The 15,591-nt window shown below is 36.2% G+C and overlaps 1 protein-coding gene across 1 annotated transcript; it reads right to left on the bottom strand.

Moving 5' to 3' along the window:
* Positions 1–9,370: 9,370 nt before the first annotated feature.
* LOC132042080 (protein trichome birefringence-like 4) lies at positions 9,371–13,446 on the bottom strand. Its single transcript, XM_059432703.1, has 5 exons — positions 12,471–13,446; positions 11,609–11,801; positions 10,951–11,144; positions 10,667–10,825; positions 9,371–9,949 (listed from the first exon to the last, which is right to left on the bottom strand). Exons 1-5 carry the CDS (start codon positions 13,307–13,309, stop codon positions 9,577–9,579), a joined length of 1,758 nt encoding a protein of 585 aa, XP_059288686.1. The 5' UTR covers positions 13,310–13,446; the 3' UTR covers positions 9,371–9,576.
* Positions 13,447–15,591: the final 2,145 nt, after the last annotated feature.

Raw genomic sequence — 15,591 nt, 5'->3', positions numbered from 1 at the left:
TCGTCGAATTATGTAGAAAGGAGTTACTAATGTTAGAATGCGTTTTAATTCATTATTGATGTTGTTGATGTGGTTGTTGGTTTTGTTGTTGGAGATTTGGCCGAGTTGAATTCTCGGGTTGTTGACTTTATAGGAAAATGCCGCCCAAATTTCGTAAATAAAGTGTTGGCTTAGAATTGATTCCTAAGTGCCTATGGCTAATGTTTGGTGCCCAATGTCATTATTGTAGATCTTGGAAGGTCCGAGACTTAAATTTGGATTAGCTTTGAGAGCGATCGAGGTATATAAAGCTTACCTTTCCTTCTTTTGGCATGTCTTAGACATGGCTAAGTTATGATATGTTATGAGCTTCGGGGGTAATTCTGTTCTTAAAGTCCGAGCATGTTTACGATGCTTATTTGCTTTTTGATGATGGCATCCTTATATGGTTTATATGTCTTTGTATGATTGGTTTTCAAATGTTGTATAAAAAGTTTGTTTTCAAAAGAGTTTTGTAACTACGAACGTCCGTAACTTTCTACAAACAGAACCGGATGGCTTTGATATGTTAGCAAATGATTCTATAACGTATAATGACTATGATTTTCATAGGCGGGCCGGATTGGGTTGACGCTCGTCCGTGGGTCCCGCGACTTTTTTGTATAGTTCTGATGGCTTTTGAAAGAATTCAGTATGACTATCTTTCCGACCCTCGAGTATGATTACTTATTTATCGGTTGAGTCTGAAATAAGGATTTTTATGTATGTGATTTTGATACGTGACTATGGTTTCTGAAGTTCGGTTTGATATGTTCCCGAGTGATATTCGGAAGGAAATCCGATTTGACTACTATTTTTGGCTACAAATGATGGTTCGTTTTGATTAACCTATTAAGTCTTTGGAAAATGTTTTAAAGCTGTATTTGGTTACTCATGATTCTCCGCTCGTGGATTGTGTTGTTACATTTTTCGCCAAGTCCCGGGCTCGTATGTTATGTGCGCACTATGTGTATTCCGAAATATGATGTGATTCTGAAGTGTGATGTGTATTTCGAAACATGATGTGATATGATATATGATATGATATAATGGTACGATTTACGGACGTGTATGTCCGAAGTATGATGTGTCCTGTGGCGGTCGGGAACCGTGTATATATTATGGCGATGACGTTCGTCCGCCGGGTCCCTTTACGGACCGTATGTATATATATGTTACGTTATATGTTATATGTATGGATTATGACGGATATGATTTGGTATCGGGGGCGAGTCAAACCTCACTGATAGGGCAAACCCGGTTGTGGGGATTATTATACCCATATGATGAGGCAAAATCCCACATTATTTATATATATGATCCCGCCGAGTTAGGCCAATCCCACATTATTATATTATATATGGTTTAGGCCGTATCCCATTATATTATATATGGCATCTCATACGACCGGCATGATGATATTATATACGGATATGTTTATGATTATCGTATTATTTATGGATCGGGCCGTACGTTCTCAATTCGGTTAATTGTCGCTCATATGATATGTTTGATTTTCCGTATATATATGAGACGAAATGTTTTTCAAAAGAAAGCGAGGCATTTGGCATTTTGATTATCCTATTTGTCTTCTCGTACCGCTTATGTATGATTTGTATATCAATGCAAGCACTTTGGTATTCGGGTTATTATGCTCACCTTTCCGTACTCCTTACTTCGGTTATGACTTCGTTTTCCGTATTTCGCTTTGCATACTCGACATATTCCGTAATCGACCCCCGCACTTTCTGGGGCTACGTTTCATGCCGCGGTGTATATATAGTAAGGATGAGTAGAAGAGGTTCCACCGGATTGGCGAGCTCCATTCTCCCCTGGAGTGTTGCCGAGTCGAGTGTTTTTGTTATGGTATCACGGGAGTTATGGTAGAGACTTTGCGTAGACGGTCGTGTATGATACGTCGCTTTGTTTTGCTATGTATTATGCATTATGTTACAAATATATAAGCCGATGTATTGTTGTGCATTATATTTACGATTTCATACGATTGGCTAGTTTATTTGATTTGAAAAAGATGAAAAGGCATGTTTGTTTCCGAAAAAAAAATTTCATTATGTACTTATGTCATGTTTTGCGGGCCCCGCATGGTTACGAGTATTACGTGAGTCGGGTTCGCTCGCCTTAAGTAAGGGTCGGGTGCCCATCACGCCCCGTCGGAAATTAGGGTGTGACAAATTGGTATCGAGCAGTTTCCATCCTAGGGGTTGTCCGCAAAGTCGTGTCAAGTAGAGTCTTGTTTATGGTGTGTTGCGCGCCACATTTATAAACAGAAGGCTACCAGGCATTTAGGTTGGTTACTCTTCTTTCATATCTGAGATTGTGCCATAGAGCCAAGTCATAGGGAATGAGATTTCTCTTACTGACCTTTGATTTCAGCAGAAGAATGGCACCGGCAGAAGAAAGTGACCAGCGATATTGGAAGTTACAAAGCACGCAGGTAAGCAAAGGTACGAAAGATATATGTCGGGTAAGATATTGAAGTATGATTGGAATATAAGTTGAAGATTAAAAGGGAAAGTAAATGAGAAAGTGTAACAGGTGTCGTTTGAGCTGGGCATACAAGGTATGTCCATTATTTTTGTACTGTTGTTGATATTGGTAGCCCTGTGAGGCTGTGATATGATATGATATGCATATATGCATTGGCCCTGTGAGGCATCGTTGGTATTTCCTGCGTGCAGGTTTTGAGATAGTAAGAAATATAGAGGAAATTCTGTCGAAATTTTTTCAAAAAAAAAAAGGAGAGAGAATGAGATATGGGTTTGTAATACGACTTGAAAGGTCGTGCCGATAGTAATAGTGAGATTAAGACAAGAGTACAGGGGGAAGGAATTGTGATGTATATGAATGTATTGATAAGACGGCTTGTGAGATATTAAGGATAAAGTTGATCAGAAAGGGTAAAAGGTTAAGGAGTGTTACACTATGAGATCGAATGCGAACAGGACAATGTGAGTATAATGAAGATTGTTGTGAAAATAAGTAAAGCCCAGTGAGAAAGTGGCCAAGGCTATGATGTGATCTATGTGGCTAGAATACAAAGGCAAGTGTGAAACGGAAAAACAAGTTATGGAACGAATAAGGAAGGGTTTGAGTTAAAGATTAAGAGACGACACGAGATAATGTGCCTAGAATGTTCCAAGTTGAGTAAGGGAATTACAAGAAGGAAAAGTTTAAACCGAGATCCTTAAGACCCTATGCGACTAGTTGAACATTCGAGGACGAATGTTCTAAAGGGGGGAAGGATGTTATACCCCGCGTTTTCAGAGCATGAGTTTGACATGTACCTCATCGTAGTAATGGGATGTTTTGAAAGACACAAGCCATGGAGAGTACGTAACAACGAAGAAAAAGGGTGAATTACGATCTCGTAAGTCGTAATCGGGAAAGAATATTTTGAAACACGGGAACATGGCCATTATTAGTGTAATAAGTGATAAATATCATGTATGGAGAATTTTGAAAATTTCGGGATTGAGCAAATTGAAGAAAATAAGTTCAACGAAAATTTGAGAAACGCGGGACGGATTTTAGTCAACTTTGGAGGCGCATATCTCATAGTATATGTGGAGTTTTAAGGTGTTTCAAAATCCTAAAATAAAGTTCGTCGAGTCTAGTTTGTAATGCAACAAACCGTTCATTGATAGGACATCGGAGTAGAGAATTATAGACGTTACAAATCGAACTCTGTCGATGCAGAAACAACATTCCCGCATACGGTACACATGATCGCTAAGATCGTAGCACAAGAAACCGACTTGCATTCCGTTTTAAGGGACAAAAATCTCATTTTTTCAACACAAAAGTTCCCAATATTTCCGGAAAATTCAGCCATCAAAAAAGGCCTCTCATGCCACCTAAAATTGAGGATTTTGAGTGAAATTTCAAGCTACGAAGTACTAATCGAAGCCCGGGCAACGATATAGTCACGAATATAATTTCATTTGGAATTAGAGGATCATGGGAACAAGAAAAGTTGAAGAACTAAGTGAAGAAGGTAAGTTTTAATCGTCTTTTCATATGTTACGGATGGTTTATATGTGTTGTGGTGTTGAAAATTCATGAAATTCATGAAATATGGTATGTTGAAGTGAAGCCGTGTAGGTGTTGGTTATGTTGGAGTGATGAACTAATTTTTATTTAATATTTTGGTTGTTGTTGATATGGATTCCATAATGAAAATGATGGTTTAATGATTTAAATGGAAGTTGAGTCGTTTGTAAGTTGTTAGAGAAGATAATGTGATTTTAATGTAGTTTCTTGAATTTATGAAAATGATGTCGTTAACGTGTGGATTATGGGTATAGTTGGTGAATTTTGGAAGGAAGAAATGTGTTATTGTTGGTCTTGTTGAATTTGGGAAGTTTCGGGTGGTGTTGCCCATCGTCGGTCGTGTGAATGTTGTGGATTGTTTGAAATATTCTTGAGTTTTGTTTGAATAGTTTCGGATCGGTATTTGGATGTATGAGCATTGAAGTTGGCTTAATGGTATGTGTTGATTTGAGTGAAAATGGAATATCGTCGAATTGTATAGAAAAGAGTTACTAATGTTAGAATGCGTTTTGAATTCATTATCGATGTTGTTGAATGGTTGTTGGTATTGTTGTTGAAGATTTAGCTAGGAGTTGAATTCTCGGGGTTGTTGACTTTATAGGGAAATGCTGCCCAAATTTCTCGTAAATAAAGTGTTGGCTTAGAATTGATTCCTAAGTGCCTATGGCTAATGTTTGGTGCCCAATGTCATTATTGTAGATCTTGGAAGGTCCGAGACTTAAATTTGGATTAGCTTTGAGAGCGATCGAGGTATGTAAAGCTTACCTTTCCTTCTTTTGGCATGTCTTAGATGTGGTTAAGCTATGATATGTTACGAGCCTTGGGGTAATTCTATTCTTGAAGTCCTGTTAGGCATGTTTGCCATGCTTATTTGCTTTTGATGTTGGATCCTTATATGGTCAAGCTATGGTTTATATGTCTTTGTATGATTGTTTTTCAAATGTTGCATAAAAAAGTTTTGTTTTCAAGAGTTTTGTAACTACGAATGTCCGTAACTTTCCACTGCGAGGAACCGAATGGCTTTGATATGCTCGTAAATGATTCTATAACGTATAATGAGTTTAATTTTCATAGGCGGGCTCGGATTGGGTTGTGTGTTGGTCCGTGGGTCCCGCGACTTTCCTTTGTATAGTGCTTACGACTTTTTGAAAGAACTTAGCGACTATCTTTAAGACCCCCGAATATGATTACTTATTTATCCGTCGAGTCCGAAAATAAGGATTTTTACGTATGTGATTTTTGATACGTGACTATGGTTTACGGTTCGGTTTGATATGTTCCCGAGAGTAATATTCGGAAGAAAATGCGATTTGGTGGTTTGTAAATAATAGTTCATTTTGATTATGCTATTGGGTCTTTGTAGTGTTTTGTATTGCATGTTATTTCCCACGATTTCGCTTCTCGCGCATTCTCGTTATTACCTCTTTCGCCGAGTCCGTAGGTATGTTATCGTGCGCACTATGCTATATTATGAGTATGATGTGATTCGAAGTATGATGTGTTTCGAAGTATGATGTGATATGATATATGATGTGATACGGAGTATGATGTGATCCGGAGGTATACAATATTCAGTATGATGTGTTGTGGCGCCCAGAAATGGAGTGGCGACCGACGTTACGTCCGCCGGGTCCCATTACCGACCGTATGTGATATGATATGATATGATATGTGATGATCGATGATATGATATGATATGTGATATGATATGTGATAATATGACGATATGATTTGATTTACCGAGTCCCTCGCTGGGGGGGGGCGGGTACGGTATGTTTATGATTATTATATTATATATGGATCGGGCGTACGTTCCTCGGCATTATTATATTATATATGGATCGGGGCGTACGTTCCTCGTATTATTATATTATATATGGATCGGGCGACGTTCCTCGCATTATTTTATTATATACGGATCGGCGTCAGATTCCTCGGCATTATCGTATTGTTATGGATCGGGCCGTACGTTATACGGCATTTGGTTAATGTCGGCCATATATAATATGTTTGATTTTCGTATATATGAAATAAATGTTTTTCGGAAAGCGAAGCATTTTGGCATTTTGATTATTATATTTGTCTTCGTACCTCTTATGTATGATTTGTATGTCGGATACGAGAATTTGGTATTCAAGTATGGCTCACCTTCATGATTCGTACTTGCGCTTATGACCTCGTTTACTCAGATGTTATGCTTTTCATGCTCGGATATTAAAATGACCCCTTTCTTCGGTCATGTCTTTGTGCGGCGAGTATATAAAGATAAGTAGAAGGTTCACTGGATTAGCGAGCTCCATTTCCCTCGGAGTGTTGCGGTGAGTGCTTTGTTATGGTATGCTGAGTTATGGTAGAGACTTTATAGAGACGGTGTCGTGTGTATAGACGCAAGACGGTTTGTAAGCTGCCATGTAAGTTTCGGTGTATTATTATGCATTATGTTACTGATTTGTTTGGCAAGCGGCTATATAGCGGGGAAGTATTGTTGTGCATTATATTACGGATTTCATACGATTGCAGACTTTATTTGATTTGAAAAAGATGAAAAGCATGTTTGTTTTAAGAAAATTTTTATTATGTACTTATGTCACGTTTGCGGGCCCCGGTATGGTTACGAAATTACGAGAGTCGGCGGGTTCGCTCTACTCTAATGAGGTCGGGCCTTGTCACGCACATCGAAATTAAAGTGATGCCTTCATACTCAAATATTTGTACAAAAGTCTCCAAGTTGCATTCAAAATTTCGAATTACCACAGCTACTTCAAATAGTAGAGGATTAGCCAAGTCAATTTCCACTCTTAGTTTTGTAGTTGTAGTCTAGTTTTACCTATGCTTTCCTTGTCGAGTTCCAATAGGGCCAACGATTCTGCATAATGCACCCTATTCATAATAACGCCACAGGGAGGTCCGTAAGATTAATCCAGACATGGCCTAATATAGCCTCTTTATCCGGTTTGAAATCAGGGTCTATTTTAGGATCTTCATACTATTTTCTCCCTCAAAATGGATGAAGTCTTTGGAAAACACAGTTTTGAAATCTTCCTCATTTTCCACATTGATAAAGTCATGTTTATGATCTTTTGCTCCTATTTTAGCCTTTCCTTAGTAGTTATCATCTTTGCAGTCCTAATTTTCTCAAATGCAGTTCTGGTTAAAGAACTTACCTATTATTGTCGGCGAGCATATCGGGTTCCTCTTTAGTAAAGACCACTATAGGCTTTCCATTCACTAGTTCGTGTGGTCTGGGGGAGGTGTGCTCGTTTTTTATATGAGATTGTTGACGGATTTCCCAGTGCATCTTCATAAGAGGATTGTTGGAGGAAGAGGCAAGATCCATATTGTCCTTCGCACCATTGTTGCTTGTGGGTATTTCTGACGTTAAAATTTGTTGGTTTCTATTGACTCTTGGGTCTGGGGGTCGAGGAAAGGCGTTACCGAAGAGGTCAATAGTGAGGTTCATATACTCATGCACTAGATTTACTAGCTGTTGTTGGCAAAAATCTAGACGTTAGTGGGTTATGTCGATAGGTTCAGAGAGCAGGGTTGTAGAGAGATTATTTGTATTGCAAGGAAAAAGTTACCTCGAGTCCTTTTTATTCGTCTCTTTAGCCAAACAATTTTGGGGTCCAAGTTATTTGTCACTTTAATACCAAGAAAGCATTAGTTATTATTTTCGATTCCACACTTACTAGTTACTACTTCATGAATCATATAGTTATTAACTAATCAGTTAAGCAAGAGATAACCCTAATTTAGTCAATTATTGCTTATACATAATATGATTAGGTGAGTTTCTTAATGATTGTGTCCAAACTTTAAAAGACGAATAAAAAGGTCGGAGGGAGTACTAGGGTCTTAGTTAGTGGCATGATTCGAAACGCATGTCTAATTTATATCACGTGTTGCTCTCTTACTAGTGAACCAACGTCTGGCTCTTTACTTGAATGTTATCAAGAGTTGAATGAAGGTAAAAAGGGAACACATGTTGAATTACACATATCCACAACTACGTTTAATTCTCCATAAACGTGGCCACCTACTTGATACTAACTATTCCTAAATTCTGCCAATACATAGTAAATTAGCTTTCTAGAATGAAAATCAAACTAACTATTCACATACTTCATTTTGCCAAAAAGATGTAGAAAAAACACAATGAATGTAGAAAAAGAGGTAGTTACCCTTCAGAAGGTTTCTCATGGGTCCACCAGTGCCTTGAGTTAACGAGAAGGATCTCAGCTCCTTTGTATTTGTCACATGACCTTTCCACTAAATCCAGTATGAGTGTTCCTATAGTTGATCCACTCCCATCTGCCTTTTCCCATTCTTGGACCAGAAAAGTAGAATGTACAAATTGTTGAGTCCTCAATGAAGTGAGAAAAGACTTTTCGTTTGATCTGATGTTAGAGGGCTATTTTCCCTAATCTTCAATATTGGTGGTGGAAATGGACTTGGTTTTCTTCTTGTTTGTAATGATAGTGGTGAATCAGCCATACTTCGTACTGACAGGAATAAGAGATAAATACAGAGTTTGTAAGATCTATAGTAAGAAGAAATATAGCAGAAATGACAGAGGACTTCTATACAATCACTTCAAAGCTGCAATGGGAGATTGGGCATACAAAGCCGAGATGAACCAAGATCATAAGATGTGCAGACTGCTATTCAACTAGAACAAGAGTACAGAAGATGGACAAGTTCTATATAGATTTTTATACTTCCCCCATTTCAATTCATGTGGCTTAGTTTGACTAGGTATTGAGTTTAACAAAACAAGAAAGACTTTTGAATTTTGTGATCTTAAACATATCATGAGATTTTTGTGGCTATAAAAGCATATTATTAAGCATAAAATGGGAATTTTAATGTTAAATTGTTTCCAAATATAGAAAAGTGTCATTTGTATTTTGATGGAAGAAAAAGGAAAGGGAGTCGAATAAAATAGAATGGAGGGAGAAAATGTATTCCATACAAGTTGTACCAATTCATTAACTTGAAAAAATGAAAACTAAGTAGGAATTCACAACTAAGTAGGAATTCACTTGTTTGAAGGAAACAGAATTGATGTGAAGTCACAAAAGGGAAAGTATGATTTGAATGTTTAAAAAAAAAAAAAAAAAAATTGAGATTTCATCTCCGCTGTGACAAAATTCGTGCATGACCTAGGCAATATCGTTGTGAAGAGTAAAAATAAATTTAAACCAAGTAAAGTTATATATCAGACGAAGATGCACATCAAGAGTATTTGGTCAATCAAAACGACAATCTTTAAAAGGATGTGTACATACTTTAAGCTCATATTTTATAGCAGGGTAAAGTAATAGTAACTTGTTACTATACTGTTGGATAAGTGGTTCCACATAGAACTATCTGTAGCTATTAACTAATAGCGTTCATTTCTGACTTCTCATCCGGAAAAAGTACAACTAACGTTGGACATATTTCGCCCAAAATATCATATCTGTATAATACTATAGCTATGTTTGCCTAAGAACCTATCTGCTGCTGCTGTTGTTTTTGTTGTTTCTGATAATGTTTCATCAATAGTTGCGCATATAGGAGCTCATTCCAAGTGTCTGGTACACCAGGAAGGCACCAATGGCTGCAATCTTGGTACCTTAACGTCGTCCTTCTCTCCTCGTCTGTCATGTTTGGCTTCCTGTATACCGATGGATGTCCATCCTTGCGGAAATCTGACATTACGGTAACATTTAAATAGTATACTGGTGTCTTCATCCACTTTATCACATCCTCTAGCATTCCCATTATTGGCGGATACAGAGAAGGCGACAAATCTTTCTCATCCTGAAGTGGCTCGGTGTCACTATCACATTTTCCACCAGCGTACCACTCACCTCCACTGCAAAACAAACAAACACCAAAAGAAAACTTGGTCACTTTCTGAATCGTTTCCTTGAATTTTTTTGATAACCGAGAAATATCTGAGGATCAGCTAACGCACAGTTTGAAACTTGTTGGATAATGGACATGTCTCTCTATCATAATCCGTCAGGCGCGTATTTACGTTACTCCCTCCATCCCAATTTCTATGACACTCTTTCCTTTTTAGTCAATCCCAAAAAGGATGACACCTTTCTATATTTAGTAACAATTTAACTTTAGATTTACCTTTTTACCCTTAATGAAATGATTTTTTAGCTACACAAATTTATTTTGATTTGTTGTAGACCACAACTTTCAAAAGTCTTTCTTTATTTCTTAAACTCGTGCTCCGCAAACACCCTCATATAAAATGGGACGGAGGGAGTACTAATTATGGTGCACGTGAACCCACGGTCTGTCTGTCAAACTAGGTATTTTATGTACATATTTCTTAGAATTGATCTGCAATTATATGTTAGCCCCCATGCTACAAAGGCTAAGTTATTTACCTAGAGGATCAGGGATCAATCCCCTTAATGCTTACTTTTTTCACCATTCTTTAGTGGTGCACTCATATTCTAGAAATCCTAGATCCGCCTCCGAATCCGCACATCACGTGTATTGCTAGAACCAAGAGGCTTCCTTTGAATGTGATCAAGAGTTGAAGGTAAATTAGGGAACACATTTGAATTACCTGAAATGAGAGACTGAATAGCCTCTAAAGAAAACATCAGTCTTGAGAGGATCTACATTGGTCTCAATCCATCTTGCCCATGTTGTCATTGCCTTGCGAAATGCCTCAACAACATTAAGTTCACCATAAACATGGCTACCTTCTTGATAGTAACCCTTCCTAAAAATTTGTGAATACATATAATAAATTAGCTCGCTACAACAAAGATCAAAATAAATATCTTCTTCTATTTCTCTCTGGCTATGTAGGAAAGCATGATGAACTTAGGCAAAAGACGGAGGTACCCTTCAGATGTTTTCTCATGAGTCCACCAGTGCCCTGTGTTAAAGACAAGAACATCAGCTCCTTTGTATTTGTCACATGACCTTTCTACCAGATCTAATCTGAGTGTTTCTTTAGTTGATCCATTCCCGTCTGCCATTTCCCATTCTTGAACGAGAAACGTAGAACGTACAAACTCTACTGAACAATTATAATCCTGCACAAACATATGACAAGGGATCAACACATTGTTTCAATTATGGTATGGCCTTAATTAAATCAGAGTCAGTATATTTGTTTCATTTCATTTTTCAAAAGTCTTATTACTCGTATAGTGAAACAAGAAGAACCAAGGAAATTTTTGACATATAATGCAAGACATCTTATTTGTTAATGGCAGCTTGCTCCTTTGGCCTAATAGACTTTTTTAATCCAGCAATTTAGATGCATCATATACAAGTCTTGGAGAAGAACCTACAATGATGTACCATTACCTCCGTCTTCATTGTTTGTTAGACTGTTAATTTCCAAAACTTTGCTTCCAGCAATGCAGATGCACCATCTAGAACAGATACATCCACCAGTCCTTTCACCTCCTTTTACTAAGATGCAACAACATTTTGTTGAATAAATCTGACGTTATTTGTGGGACGAGTAGACAAGTGAAATGATGAAACTTACCGCAAATATAAAAGAATAAGCACCCTCTTTCTTGAAATCTTCTCTTCCAGATACTTCAAAAACTCTGCTCTTGTCTTCAACAGAATTTCTAAGCAGACAAACCATTGATTCCCACATATTCCTGTTCAGAGAGTCACCCACGTAGACTAATCGCTTTCCTCTCAAAAGTTCCAACATTTCTTTGCCATCCAACCTGAAAAGTAAAGTAGTACTATTTTACAAAAAAGAACATCACCAGAACTAAGCGTAACAACGCATAAAAATAAGAATTGAAAAGGACAGGCAGGTGCACTAAGCTCCTGATTTAGGCAGGTCCAGGAACCGACCGGCCATATTGAGTCGATTGTACGTAGCATTATCTTGCATTTCTGCAAGAGGTTGTTTCCACAGCTTGAACCTATCAGTAGCGTACGTAGTATTTTGGGGCAAGATTTGTCGACTCGACTTGTAAGTAGGTTTGGGTCTAGGGTTGTAGTGGTTTTACAGCTTAACTTGTTCCAAATTGATATTTACTTTGTATTACTTCCAATAGCGTCGACCTATTATATATATATGCATATTGTAATTTAGCAAATAATTATTTACATTCACATATACAAGAAAATGTGTTTGCAAAGCGGTGGGCGTATTTCCACCATTGGAATCTAAGTCCTTCAAATCACAGTGCAAAAACTAGAGATTTCGCCAAGGCAGAGCCGCGATTCGAAGCTTAGGCAATCTAGATTCTAATCTTTCTATGACAAATACAGGGTTTGAACCAAAGCTATTGCAGTCGGCCAAACCTGTAGTCGACACTCTAGCTACGCCCCAGCCTTCGAGCCTAGTAATGCATATGCAATAACTATCAAAAGTAGCCAATTACCTTGGAATGTTACAGTGCTTAGGCTGCCATCTAAATTTCTCATAGCCATTATCAGGCCTTCCATTGTGATAACAATCAAATGGCTCATCAATAAAAGGACAAGAACCAGGTTCATACAAAGGGTTAGCATCATCTTTCACCCACATCCCATCATAAATATCACAATGACTCATCACTTCCCACCATGGCTCATTCTTTTGATGATTTTCACATGATGTCTCATTTTTCACGGACTCCACCTGTGGGATTACACTAGACATGTTGTTGTTGTTGTTTGTCTCATTTTTCACAGAATTTGTTACCTTTTCTGTCTCTTCCTCTTCTCTTTTACTACTAGATTTACCTTCATTCCTTGAGAACTGATCATTCTTCAAGGAACTCTGTAAACCCTTTTCACCATTTTCAGAATCATTCATTTGGCTAGGTGAAATAGCAAAAGCATTTTGAGAAATAGAAGAATCATTAAATGGGAGATAGTAAACAGTTGAGTTTTGATTATTGTTTGAGGAAAAATAGTGAGAGAAAAATGTGGAAAACTGGGACCTCTTATTAAGGACTTTCTTGAAAGAATGGTTAATGGAAGGATTATTAAAGACAACAATAAAGATAGCACATGTAACAAATAAAAAAGTGAAAACATAAGCCAATAACAACAACATGGATTTTTGAGTCTTGAATGTTGGTGTCCTAATTGATGTTGGAGTTCGCAATGAAGGTGAAAATAGACTTTTCCTTAACTCTGACATTCGAGGGCTATTATTTTCCCTAATCCGCAATGGTGGTGGTGGAAATGAATTTTGTTTTCTTGTTGTTGGCAATGATGGTGGTGAATCTGCCATTCTTTTGTTGATCAGACAATAATTGCAGAGATAAATATAGAAAGTTTGTAAGATCTAATTGCGTGCAAACTCTGTAAAAGAATCTGAGGGAAGAGTTGGAATACCAAAAAGGGATTAATTTGCATATATATTTTGAGATTTAAAAGGTAGGTATGAGCTTATATATAGGTACTAGATAGGGCTGATTTATCAAATACGTGCTCCACCTTTTACGCGTGGAGTCAAAATGTCAATTTGATCATTTCTTTATGTTCTTTTTTTTTCCCAACAAATATAGTTTTGAACTAAACTTAGAAATTATAATAGGATTTTCCAGCATATATTCGTCATGGCTCTGTACAAGGGAATATGGCGTATTTTTGAAAATTATTTTTGTAGGGATATTTAAAAAAGTTGTTCGATCGCTTCACTGCTTACTTTCCTAACCACTGCACATAAATTATCCACGATTAATTACATATTAAGCTCGATATCAAGCTAATACAATGAGCCTTCTTTTTAAGAAAACTGAACTAACATCAATGTAGGTTGATGTGTCACTTCTCAATTATTAAATTGATAATGAATAATTTAATAAGTTATAGATATTTATTTAGCTATATAAATCACCTTATTAATGATAAAATGAAAAGTTTAAGCACTAAATTATTTTTAAATATAAAAAGGAATACATCACTTATATTGAGATTTGACAAAGAGAGTATTATTTATAATCACTTAAGATTATAAATCAATTTAAGGAAAATGTCCTCTTTTACATGTTATTTTGACTTGTTAGCTTATCAATATAAGAGTATAACTTTTATGAAAGTTTAAAATGTAATAGTTGCAAGCAGGCATAATAATATCTAATTTTATATATAAAAAGCTATTCAGAGTCAAGACATGCAATCAATTATTTATTTAATTAAATATTAACTAATAGAAAAACAATATGGCTGGTCAAAATTTGGTCAAATATTCATTGAAATGGCGCCTAATTATATATGGTGAACTGTAAACAATGCAATAGGGTTATTTTGATGTTTGGTTATTATAAATTCTCACCACTGCTTCACAATCTTCCCTAACCGCAAAAATTCGTTTTACTATATTTGTAGCTATTACCCATTTGTGGTTAATATGAGAATGTATTGATTTTTAGTAAGGATTTAAGCTATATAAATTGATAGCATAAAAAGATTTTAATACTATTAAGGAAAGTTTGATTGCGAGATAAGTTATGCATGAATTAATTAGGCCAAATCCATCGACAACGTACAAAATTTTTCTACCGAATAATCTTCAACTAAGAGCCCTTTGGATTGGCTTATAAGTTGGTCAAACCATCTTATAAGCTATTTTTAAATTATTTGGGTATTTGGTAAAATAGAAAACAGCTTAAGTTAAGTTAAAAAATGCTTAAAATAAGCCAAAAACCAAGAAGTTGCTCAACCCTATTTTTTTATTTTTATTTTTTTGGCTTAAAAGCCATTTTAGTTTGACCAACAATTTTACCCTTTTATTTCTTATATTTTCTGTTAATTCTAATACTACTCTTACTTCTAAAAACCCTTTAAGCACTTTTATCCAAACACATAACTGCTTATTTATAAAATAACTTTCAGCACTTATGCTTAAAAGCCACTTTTTTCAGCTAATTCAAACGGGATCTAAATCTTGTTTCACTTAGACACATTCGGTAGGCGCCAACTGTGCCATTTAGACATTTTTCGCTGACTTAGTTAAATATGTAAAGAGTGTGTAATACACTCACATATGACGTGGCAAAGTAGCCAATTAAATGATTACATGTGGCATTCGGGTCCGAATTGATACTTAAAAATGAATTATGAGAAAAAGAAAAGAAAAAATATTTTTCAGAAAAAAATATATATATATATATATATATTTTTTTTTTTTCTAAACAAACTTCACATATTTTTTGCTTAAAAATGAACAGCTTTTGCCGAAAAAAATTTCCAGTGAACTTTTCTTAAAATTTTCAGGCCGGTTTTCTTTTTTAGGTTGAAATTTTTAGATTTATTTTTCTATTTTAAGCTGAAATTTTCAGATCCCTTTCTTTTTTCTTTTTTCTTTTTTCTTTTTTTTTAGGCTGAAACTCTTAAAAAGGGGAAGGGGTCAGTGGGGAAAAAGATGAGGTGTGTGGGGTTTCACGCAACCACTAACTCCAAAAAATATTTTGGTGTTGTTTGTTTTGGTTTCAATATAAGCAAAGTGTGTTGTGCTGACCAACCTTTTTTCCTTTATTATCTCTCTCTAGATCAATGAGAAAACGAAAA

Source organism: Lycium ferocissimum, unplaced genomic scaffold (genome assembly GCF_029784015.1).
Source record: "Lycium ferocissimum isolate CSIRO_LF1 unplaced genomic scaffold, AGI_CSIRO_Lferr_CH_V1 ctg13150, whole genome shotgun sequence".
NCBI classification, from domain to species: Eukaryota; Viridiplantae; Streptophyta; class Magnoliopsida; order Solanales; family Solanaceae; genus Lycium; species Lycium ferocissimum.
The sequence above is the reverse complement of the archived record's forward strand: the minus strand, read 5'-3'. Positions and strand labels throughout refer to the sequence as shown.